The following is a 12,571-nucleotide window of genomic DNA, read 5'->3' as shown; positions in this document are numbered from 1 at the left end:
TCTTTCCATTTCTTTTTTTTTAAATCTCCTTTACGTGACATTTCTACCAGTTGCGAATGTGCTCTTCCTGTCCTTTGCACCCATCCACTTCAGTTCTGTTTGCGTCCAAGTCAGTTCGGTCAAGCAGCAGCAAAGATGCTCGGTTGAATTGGAACTCCAATTCTGTTCTGTTTCTCTCTTCTGTGTGTGCGAAGAGAGAAAAGCCCGGTACCGCCGCCTGCCTCAGCGAATACAGAGCCACCTGGAAATTGGTTTTGGTACTATTGGCTTGCGCGACTGCGAGGCGGACGGTTCAGCCGAGAGGCGTGCACAGTCGGAGAAACAGCGCGGTGAAGTGTACATCGGTAGCAAGTGTTTTTGACCAAAAAAAAGCGCATAAAAAAATAAAAAAGTTAAATTAGTGTCAGAAGAACACTTTTATTGTATATATCGTGTTGTTGTTTTAGTTGTTTATTTTTCTCCACCACAAACTGATGGTGTGATATTAGTATTATATCTATACAGGAATAAAACTAAGGATTTTCCACGAAAATAGTGGGAAAAAAATGAAGTGCATTTTAGTGTCCGCCTATAGGATACAACTCCATGATCTTCTAGTTCTCATCTCCTTAAGCATAGGTAAGTGTTTACTATTATTTCTGCCCCCTAGATGTCTACACACTTGTGCTCCAAACATTGTTCTTTTAAAACACGGACAAAAAATATAACGTTTTCTAGTGCTACAGCAATCTATTTTTGTTTAAAGAGAAAAAAGAAGAAAAAATAGGATCAATGTGATTTTAAAGTGGTGCGTGGTGTGTTTTCGGTGTACGTAAAATTGTTTTCCAGTGCTTCAGCGCCCAAGTTTTAATCCTCACTCCGTCTCTTGCCAGCTTTTGACCCGAAGCGTAAGCAGTCCATTTGAGTGACCCGCTCTGCCAGATTTTTGGGGAAGAGTGAAAACCAGTTTACAGCACCGTGATCTTCCGTGGACCCAAAACCGTTCATCACCTAATGTTTCGTCCAGTAAACAGAAGAGTGGATAAACGCAATCAGATGGATGTAGAACATAATGTACTCAGTGTATCTCGGAATTTGTACTATCTGGATGAATACCGAAAGTTTTATCTTTTAGATTCTAATAATAATAATAATAAAAACGTTATATTCGTAAATTTAAAGTGAATATGGTGTAGTGTGCTCAATATGTGCTTTATGTGTCTCGTAAGAGTTTTGAATGTGGATGTATGATATAACAAAATCTGATAATTGAATCCTAACAGAATGTCTTGGAACCAACTCGCTAATTTATTTGATCATTGGGTTACGCCACATTAGCAAGGAAATTATGAATGAAAAATGAAAATTGTGTCCATTGTTGCTTAATTTCTTTTGGCTTCAGTTATTTCAATTGTGTTGGTGATTTTATATATATAATGACGAATTGCTAGTACCACAAACCGTTAATATTGTTTGGCTACGGAAGTTAGCTACGCGAAATTACATTCATGATGCGCCGAATATTAACTTCACAGCACTAGAAATGTACAGAGAAGATATTTTGTTTTGGAACAGATATGTGTACGCCTTTTGTCCATTTCGTCCTATCTTAGTGTAAAACAAGTGTTCTATAGACTATCTTTCTTTCTCAAAGAGAAATGGTTTACTCTTACGGCAAAGCACTGGTAATTATTGTTTTAACTTTTAGTTCGAGCTCATCCAGAGACTATGCTCACCGGAATACGAACCAAGGACCAGGAGTATGATAAGCTACTATATACTATTCAGCTGTTCGACATCTCAAGTAGCACGAAATCCTGTTGAAAATTTTACTCAATCAAGAGTTGATTAAACGAATTAGCATACTCTGTATGTGATACTCATCTATCAAGTTATTTTGAAAACAGATGGAATCATCGTCAGTCGACAATTATAAGTGATTGGGACATTACGTACTGTAAAAGATTGTAAGCATTTTGAAAAAGAAATCCACCCGTGATTTTGATATAGTTTTCCATTTAAATTTTTGTCATGAATTTTAAAATTTTGAAGAAATGCCTACGGTTATGCCGTGTATTCTAAAGGAGACGGTGATAATGAGCAATGAAGGAAATGGTGGAATGAAGAAAACGGGAGAACCCCGAGAAAACCCACGCACATGGTGTTTGTTCACCATAAAGATCACTTTTCTGAGCGGGGATTGGACCAGGGGCCCCACGCACCTCTGAGCCACCGCCGCCCATAAAATTTAAATATTACCCCTTTTGTTTCCTTTATGGAAGGCTAAAAATCAACTTAAGTAATTGAACCCGGCTTCTCAGCAGAAACGAAAACACATTATTCAAGTTAGACTTTCTTCTGGAAAATTATATCCAGGTGGGGTCAAAATAAAAATTTGAAAGGGCTGCACTGGGACACTCTTTACTAAAAGACGTGCCCTGCATAAAAGTAGCATTTAATCGCAATTTATCTTAGTTTTGGAAAGGGAGTTGTTGTCCAGCTCTCGATGAACAAATCCCCCTCCCCCTTACGGAAATATGCTTGAGAGAAACACTGGTTCAGGTATTGAGCTCTTTCAATAGTACTTTTTTTAAATATTTTTTTAGCAATTTCTTTCATGTAAGTCCACTTAGGACGCTCAGTATAGAGAAACTGATAACGATTACCATCCCGTTATTTCTCTCTTAAAACCAAATAATAGTAATGGGATTGTAACCTGCATGATCTTTTAAATGTGTCATATAACTCACTGTTTGTCACGATATCATGGAAATTTTTCGAACACATTTATGAATTATAATTTATTTTACAAATGTACGTTTAGCTTTCTGCTTAGAGTCAAAGCGTTAAATCCTAACAAACTTAAGTTCTGCGTATAGCAAGTACAGTGTTTTGCTTGGTTCATATTGATGCGTTTACTAGTGCTTTATTGCAAAATTCAAACGCCTAATTCTAATATTTTGTTGTGATTAATCTGGCCTATGCAAAACCAAACATTTACCTAGGTATGTTGTTAAAGAAGCGAAAGTAAATCAGTGCTAACTGTAAAACATGTCAAGAGCCGTAGGCTTCAAGGGTGCAATCTTGAAATATCAAAAGCTGGTAGGCCTACAGAGAGCTCTTGTTGAAATTGGAATGGTACTTAAAAAAAAATCGTGGTTACAATACTACGAGTGCTTAAAAATGTAATCAACGTTATTGTTCACTGTTAAAAATTTAAAATAAAATCTTTAAGTTTTACGTCTTACAGTTATGCCGGCAGGCTAAAAGAGACGGTGATGATGAGAAATGAATAAAATGGTGGAATGAAGAAAGTGGGAGAACTCCGAGAAAACCCACGCACATGGTGTTTGTCCACCACAAAGTTCACTTGGCGCGAGCTGGGATCGAACCAAGGACCGCATGCACCAGAAGTGAACGCTCTACCACTGAACCACTGCGGCTCCTAAATTTGAAATAAAAAGCAATAGTAAGAGTAGAGCATAGTACAGATTATCTCAAACTGTTGCACTCGAGATTTCCGTTGTCATTCTCTTAGTTTTAAGATTATCCAAAACAGAGATAGAAAAAATAAAATTTAAGTCGATCCTTAAACCATTAGAAAAAAAAAAATATGTATAAATAAATACCAGTATCAAATTAAGAGCATGTTAGTTTAATAGCTACTATTTTAAAGAGATATGTGCACTGGTATTAACATATGCTGTATCAATAATGATAATAATTATCAAATAATGCAAAATGAATTTTGCTTTCAAAAGAAAAAATGAAACCTTTACGTTTTACGTCCCACAAATATGGCGGCTATGCTAAAAGAGATGGTGATGATGTGAAATGAATGGAATGGTGGAATGAAGAAAGTGGGAGGAAACGGGAGAACTCCCGAGATAATGTACGCACACAGTGTTTGTCCATCACAAAGCTTACTTGGCGCGAACTGAGATCGAACTAGGACCCCATTCACCAGAGGTGAACCCTCTACCACTGAGCCACCGCGGACCCCACTTTGGAAGGAGACAAGAGTATAAAGTGGTCTGTAGAACGTTCTGAGTAATAAAGGCAGCTCAAACTTGAAAAACGTTTGAGAACTACGAACGCTCTTTCAAAACAAGATTCTTCTAAGCCATATTAAACGATGTATGAATAAACTTTAACTTTGTTAAACGACATAATATTTTACATCTAGCGTTATCCGCGAGACAAGACGAGACGAGACGAGAAATCGGGTTTTCTTCTCTCATCACGCAAATTTTGTAGAAATTGTGTCTCCTTTCAATTGTCGAAGAATTCTTTCTAGTCACATCTCGAAAGCTTTTCTCATTTTGTTTTGTAAATTTACGTACAAAATTTACACCCTATTGTTGATTTCCTCAAAAAATTATCAGCACACATCCGCGTCACGAGACCTCTATAGAAGGAAAAATGAAAATAAATCTTTTAGTTTTACGTCCTACGATTATGCCGGCTAGACTAAAGGAGACGGTGATGGTGAGAAATGAATGAAATGGTAGCATGAATGAAGTGGGAGGAAACGGGAGGAACCACGAACATGGTATTTGTCCACCACAAAGCCCATTTGGCACGAGCTGACATCGAACCAGGAACCCCATACACTAGAGCTGGACGCCGTACCAGTGAGCTACCGTGGCCCCAGCTCTACGAAGGGTGTAATATAACAACATTTAAACTATATTTATTATTGGAGTCTCGTATTGTGTAATGACTTACGTATCTTTGAACGTTCATAAATGCTATTCAGTTTGTTCGTAGAATCACTTTATCAATATTTATAGTTTGTATATTATGAATTGTGTAACACTAATACAGTGTTTGATAGCTAAGACTAAACTACCGTTGCACACAAGAATCTGGAAATTTCTTTTCTCGTCTCGAATTTTGAAATTGTACTTTTCTTCTCGTTTTCGAGACGAGACGAGACGGGAAAGTTCTCGTCATGTGGACAAAACTAATTCTATTAAAAGTGGTCCCCATTTGAAAATAGTTTGAGAATCGCTTATGTTCATACAAAATATTAAGATTTATCGATGGTTAGTCTGTTATATTAAAGGTTATACGAAACTATTAGAGTAATAATTATATTTAAACGTAATATTTTTCAGCTAAACTATTCCGGAAACGAATAAATGTTGTTAAGTAAATTGACTAAACTTAAGTATTGCCTGAGTAGCTTTTAATTTGAGTAGAAATAGGATAGAAAGTAGCGCGAAAAGAAAACCTGAGAGCTAGAAAAAGATTATAAATGCTATACAGTGTTAAAATTGGTCACATTTCATTTACATTAATGTTTCATTTTTCAACAAAATGGAAAATAGTTAAAATCCCAACTAACGAAACCTTCGAGATCCTCACAGGTACGAGAACAGTACGCTACCAGCTGCATGGCCTCTTCTTTCTCCTTAATAATGATAATAACAATAATTTTTGAAATTTCTCTTTTAACAGTTACACATACTTGCATATTGCATACAACTAATTTATTTGTTGCTACTGCGGTTCCACAGGTAACCAATATAACTTGAAAAGCACATTGTGAGCCATTTCTATGGAATGACCACTAATTAAATCGACAGAGAGTCGTTAATTTTGTATGCAATACAGTTTATTCTTGCTTCTCTTTTTTTTTTTTTTTTTTTTAATGGATGTATAATTATTAATAGCTGCTAATTTAAAGAGTATATATTGTTTGCGTTTGTTGCTGAAGCTGATGTTGGAATAAACTGACGGGTAACGTTTTCCATTTCTATAGTGCAGCAACAGAAATTTGAGTAATATAACCACATGTATAAGAAGATTTTCCTTTTATTCGTTTGGTATTTTTAAAAAGCATAGACAGCGCAGTGTTTCGTAGAAGGGCGAATGCAACACATTGATTATATTATCATAAAAACTACTGAGGTTTGACACCATATTATATCGGGTGTTCTAAAAATGGCGCCCACGGACAACAGAGCACTAAAGCGAAAATGCTATATGACGGTATGCTCTTCGGGGCCTCCTTCAGCCGCTATGGGGAATCAAAATTTCACAGTATGCCAACGTTGCAGATGAACTTGGAGCCATTAGCATTACTCTACGAATAGAACAAGCTGTTGAATCGATTGTTACATTAGTAAGTGATGTTAGTGTCCAACAATATAGACTTTAGTTGTCATGTGGGAAGAATCGATATATCTATTTGATAGACTGGTAGATCTAATCTATGGTTCTTTATTTGCGACGTTGTCACATAGTGCAATTTGTGTCTTCAGACGAGGACTCGAAAGGTATACACATATATATTTGTTGCTTTATTTTGATTTGTAGAATAATGTTTTGAGGTCCGTGGGCGCCATTTTTAGGACGCCCGATATTGTAACGAACACACACACACACTCACTCTCTCTCTTTTTATATCTTTGTAAGATGAACAATTTTCTTCAGTATTCAACTTAGACGTGTTTTACTGTATAGTTTTACGCATTTTCTATTGATACTTGTGATCCTGGGTTTGATTCCTGGTGAGAATATACATTTTGGGGGGTTGGCTCAGTATCATGAGGCACTTGAAGTACCGCACATAGTAATTTCGTGCCTTGGAAATTAAAAGCAATAGCTCCGTGCTGATTAATGTAGTAAGCAAGAGGATTCCGTTCGTATTTGTACAATATATCGCTGTCCGGAGAACTGATTTTTCTCAGTGTATGGAACATATTCGTTAGTTTTGAAAATTTATGTTCCGCAAGTGTTCCGCAACTATAGCAAGAAAATCTATAGTTTTATGTTCCGCAAGTGTTCCTTGTAACCTAAAGGAGACGAATGATTAGTGAGAGTAAATTATCATTAAAGAATTGGTAGAATGATAGTGTAGGAGGGAATGGAAGAATACCGAGAAAACTCAAGGACACGATGTTGTTCATAACAAACTAGCGTGGCGTAGGATCGAACCAGGAACACATCGCACCAGAGGTAGTGCTCTAGCACTGAGCCACCGTGCCCCTTTAGGATTAATGAAGTAAGTTCATGAATAACTTCAAGTAATTACGAAGTAATGAGGTCCTTTATCAGAAAAGTTCTAAAATCATAACAATTAGCCTATAATAGGACGCGGAGTAAAAAAAAGAAAAAATGGTAATAATTCTGGTTTCCCGAGAGGCGTTTTCTGATCACCCATTTGCATTAGTGCTTCTTTCATTGCCCTGGCTAAATTCGCAGTCTTTGGCTATTGTTAGCTAAATAAACTTTCGATTATAAAGTTCAGCTAAAGCATAAGCTTCACGCAATCTCTGCCTTTGCTCTTACTTATGCTGTGGTTTAAAATGTGTCGCTTGTATTGGCACGACAATGCCCTCTTAATGACCTACGAGATTCTTTTTTGGTTTCTATTTAAGCTGCATCAGCCATTACTTAAATTATCTTCAATTACAACGTTATTATTCGTGGACGCAGTGGTTAAACTCAGGGCGTTCAGCAATAACGCGCTAATTAAATAACAAGGTCAGCTGGAATCATGGGCATAACTTTGAGGTGAAAGGTCTGGAGAGTGAAGGGGATGAGAGAAGGGAGTTTCAGCTTGTTGATGTATGCATGAATTCCCTTCCCACTTCCTTCCATGACCAGGAAACAGGGAGGTGAGAATCAATCAACTGTCAACACATTCATACATAGGTCGACAGTGTTCCACTCAGTACAAGTTAGTAGCTCTCATGTGTTCGACAGCTGATGCAATTCCCATCGGACAACAGTGCGGACAAGAATATATAGGAATAAAATTTTCCCCATGCATGAATTTATGAGTAGGATTAGTGTTCTAGATTTTTTTTTTTTTTTTTTTTTTTTTGAATATGTGAATGATGTTTCCATCCTCTTTGGTTAACTAAATTTGCTTGTTCGAGTCGTAATTCTTGTGTTTTAAATTCAATGACTGTCACATTTATTCTCTCGTAGAGCAATCGAAAAATTTTGTGTGTCAGAAGAACCATATATGCTTTATATAATATACTTCATAATGTTCTGTATTTCTGTACTAAACATAAAATATGCTATTGAAGTTCAATTTTCTTTTAGTATTAACATTTTAGCTCAAGTTATATACAAATCTATAATTTGGTTTGGAAGACAAAAATTACTCTGGCTTTATTTCAGTGTACTATCCCGTTGTTTGCCGCCTCATAAAAGGGATAGGGAAATCATTGAGACATCCTCAGGATGATATTGTCAAGAAATCGAACCTAGATCTAGTTAATATGATGCAAGGATACTTTCTCCGCGTTTTTCTGAAAGGTACACTGTGGCTCAGTAGTAGAGCGCCCTTCTCCGGTGAGAAGGGTTCATAGTTTCATCCCAGACGATGCAAATTAGTGGTGGAGAACATTGTATTCATGGATCTTCTTGGAGTTCTCCCACATTACCATTTTACTAATTATTTCACTATCATTTAACTCATGTTTTACTATTAGTCTTCTTTAGCCTATTGGACATAATCATGAGACTTGAAACTGAAAAAAAAAAAAAATCATTCGTTTTTCTGTGTCTTGCCTAACGTTGTTTAGTATATGTTTAAATTAAAATGAGAGCATATTTGGCTCCGTCGTGCGTAACCTACCTCTTGCAAAAAAGGACTCTTATGCTTTTTATTGGGTCTGGTTCGACCTTATGTACAATTGTAATTCGAAAAAATCATGAAACTATCTTTCTGAAAGTAATTCACTTTTACTTTACATAGTAGTCTGTTCTTTTTTTTTTTTTTTTTTAAGCGTTAGCTTTTAGCATGCCTTTCAAGCGTTAACAGTAACGCTTTAACGATAACATGCGATTGAGTGTCTAGGGAATAGGTAGATGACAAATCAAATTGCCCGTGCATGCAATGTTGTAAGAATGTTTTATCTCTGGCTCAGACCAACATTCAGTCAAGTGCGCATTATCATGATTCTTATTTGAAACCAGTTTAGTGCATAATGCGAAAAGTGGACAGACTATGCAAAGTCTATTAATGTATGGATGTAGAACTAGAAAATAAAATAAACCTAGAAAATTAACTGGATAGCTGGTAGCGTAATGATAGAGTAACTGTCCTCATACCGAGCATTTGTTGCAATCGCATTACTTAGGATTCCAAGGGGCACAATTGACCCCCTGAGTTAGGATAGTAACATATCAATGGAGAACGTGAAATTTCACTTATATTGAAGAGTCTTCCCCCTCCCCCAAGCAAAATCTCAAATGACAAGAGTGATTGGTTGATGTTAAAAGTATTTATGCATAGTCTTTATATACAAAGAGAATGTCGGGTTAATTTTACTGTACTGATAACAGAAGTTATATTGAATCTATTGCGTTGATGTTGTTCGCACTAGAATTATATAGACAACAGAGTTGTATGCAACGTTATACACCCTAGGATTTACACATATTAAACCTTAAAGAATTATGCATATAGTAATATAAATTTGCGGTGATTTAACTCAGTAACTGTTGGATTGATTTCTTTGAGCCTTCATCTAATTTCAATTGGTTACTTGGTTTGGATTGAATTTAGTGTTCCTTGCAATACTGATGCTATTTGAGATATGAACAGCTTGAGCTGGAAGAATGTCCCACTGGTAATCGAACTCCGTGGACCAAAGACTCGTGCAATAGCCACTAGACCAACAGCGAGGGCATTACCAGTTTTGAGTGCACGAAAGCTATTTAACTAGGACTTCACTTTCTAAAATGCGTTTAGGTTTGACTCTAGACGAGGGAATGATCCAGTCCAGAGCTTTGAGTTTGAAGTCTTATGAATGCGTTTTGCTAACTGAAGTCTAAAGCCGGTGAGTTTTATGTCTATATTTCAAGTATTTCCATCACTTTTACCTTCTACCGGACGAAGAATGAGCATTTCAGTGAGTCTTGTATATTAACTTATTTCTTTCCTCCCTCGCCCCGCACCAATCGTTATGAACTAACACGTATTTCTAACCTCGTATATCTTAGATTCGTAGTAAAAGACTTTCAGACCTCTTTCTCCTCTGTGAATGCCTTTCTAATTAAAGTAAATGGCAATTTATAGCAGAAAATATGTACCGAAGAAGTTAGCGAAGATATATGTAATCCTTTTCCCCATTCGAGATGCAATTATCAGTTCTTTTAACAGCTCATAACAAAATAGTATTGAAACAATATCCTTTCATCGTTCAAACAAAATGCGTCTGTTGACTTGAGGCGTCTCTTCTTCTGTTCGTATTTTTCAGTCTTGTGAGCAGTGGCGTGTGCAACTCTAAAGGATTGTTTAATGTGTCTGTATCGTACAATCAACGATGCAATAATGTGAACTTGATTCTGGAGGACGATTACGGTGAGGTTGAGTGATTCATTCTCGTTTCTTTCATTAACACATCGGGTGACAATTTTCCATTAAAAAAAAAAAAAACGTAGTAAGTTTGAAACTTTCGGACAAATTATTTTATTTTACGAATTTGCACATTGATTGTCCCCAAATATCATAAGAATGTTGATTTGATAAAGGTTAGAAGATTGATCTTTCATCCGCATTCCCGCCCACGACTATAGCAATTATTTCACATTTAGCTACATAATCGTCATGTAGTTCAGATCACATAAGCGCCTCTCTGGTAGTCAAGTGGCTAACGTTTGTGCTTTCTTTCTGCGTGGTTGTAGGTTCGTTCCATGATTGGGGTTACTAAGTCTCGGATGAAAACCCAAGCAGTGTTTCGAATCCCGTTGGTGTTGGAAAAAGGGCGGTGTTAACTTTAATCATCAAATCGATCAATTGAGGAGAAGAGGGCTTAGAACTTTAGATTGGTTCTTACTCTTAATGCAACTGACGTAGTTCGTTTCGGAAAGCGAGGAGAATGTTGATTATAGTAATTGACTACTTCAAATTACAGTAGAGTGCCAATTATCTGGACTAATTGGGATCCGATTTTCCCGCATTAAAAATGACTACTTTATGCTATACTGTAGCAAAGTACTAAAATTATTACTGCAGTAAAGTACTGTACTGTAATACACACGTAATATTACAAAAGATACAAAATACTGTATATAGTGGTATAAAACAAAACAAGAAAATAGTTGCACGGTATATAGGAAAACGTCTGAGAGGCTCGCTAGCTAATGAGTACAGTCACCTTGCTATGCACTGCCCGCAGTAACATCATATCGGCGAATTATTATAATGTGTTTTTCAACTGAATACTTTATGACATCACATTTTACTGCTCCGATTTTTTGTTGAAACACATTGAAGGAACAAGGAGCAGTGATTTCGTGAATCCGTGTCTCCTCGTGTGCACTACAACAAAGTTTCCCTACTTCGACCTCCTCCCTCTTTCGCTCTACCTGGTTTTCTCCTTTCCAAAAAGGTGCTCTTACGTCATACATTTGGAAATAATTGCTTTCTGAATGGTAACTCAATACGAGGAAACTAGTTACAAACCATAAAAGGTTTCCGCTAGCAAAATGATGCTTATTTAACTGGGCCTTATGTGGTCAGTGAATGCATTTTAAATGCCATTGTTTGTGGTATTGTTGACATATCATTTTTTTTTTTTTTTTTTTTTTTTTTTTTTTTTTTTACACAAGTACTTTGATACTTGTTCTTTCGAAGCTGAGTCAATGCCTAAAATCCGCAAGACTCAACAGGAAATCGTACTCGGTATCAGGTTTTCTTCCAGAAAATTGTCGGGAGGTGGGAGAAACAAAATGTAAGGGAGCTGCACTAGAACACTTACACTGTATAGTGATTAATCTTGTAGTTTATCTTACCTTTGGGGCGGCGGTAGGCCTATTTCAGGTGAGTGAAAGCACTGAAAATGCAATCATCCTTCTATACTTGGTTGAACATTTGGAATATTTACGTAAAAGTTTTCTCCAGTTTATGCAAAATTTCATATAGACTTCTTCATTGTTGTTTTTTCACTATTCCGACGAGCAGCTTATACACGTCATTCAGTGTGTTGTTACTTGGCAACTAACGCATAGATTTGAACCCAATACAGAGGGATCTTTTACGAAAATATGCCACTACCTGTGCATGGTACCCGGAGCACGCCACCTGCAGCCGTTGGCCCGCTATTTAAAAAGATTTTTTTGGAGAACACCTCGTATTAATAATTTGTTTAATGTGGGCGAAAAAAAATAAAATAATAACACTACAGTGAAAATTGTTTAAAGTTGTTTTGTGCACAGTTTAATATCGTTGCGACTAAGTAACCCTGGCTTACAAATCAATATTGTAGTCAAGGAAATCCAAATATTTTGTTTCGTTTCGATTTAATAGTTAAATAAATGTATCTAAAGCATATTTTAGAAGCGCAGTTTGAAGCGAATGTGTCTCTTGACAAAAGAGGTTTATGCAAATGAATCTTCTTTACGTCCTGTCACATAGAAACGTGGGTGTTTTATATATACCACTACGTATAGTAAGACTCGTAAATACTTGTGGATTTAACTTAATCAAATCAAGTGGAGCATTTGTATATTATTCGGAGCCGCATAGCTTGTAGTGTGTATGGGTGCAGGTGGGAGAACCGGAAGGGACAGTGGAGCGACTCTAGAGTACAACATTCTCCTAACACGGAGTTGTAGCTTG

The 12,571-nt window shown here is 36.6% G+C and overlaps 1 protein-coding gene across 2 annotated transcripts in view; it reads left to right on the top strand.

Moving 5' to 3' along the window:
* Nucleotides 1-286: 286 nt before the first annotated feature.
* The window catches only part of sns (nephrin adhesion molecule sticks and stones), a 954,753-nt gene continuing 942,468 nt past the window's right edge, over nt 287-12,571 (top strand). The window contains exon 1 of one of the 2 annotated variants that reach the window (XM_081725673.1): nt 287-618. In XM_081725673.1, the coding sequence (XP_081581799.1) occupies nt 546-618 (73 nt within the window). In that variant the 5' untranslated portion in view covers nt 287-545. The remainder of the gene's footprint in view (nt 619-12,571) is intronic. The other variant, XM_081725674.1, reaches the window with a different exon arrangement.

This window comes from Thermobia domestica, chromosome 9, assembly GCF_964235325.1.
Source record: "Thermobia domestica chromosome 9, izTheDome1.hap1.1, whole genome shotgun sequence".
Taxonomy (NCBI): Eukaryota; Metazoa; Arthropoda; class Insecta; order Zygentoma; family Lepismatidae; genus Thermobia; species Thermobia domestica.
This window is presented reverse-complemented; position numbering and strand designations above follow the sequence as displayed.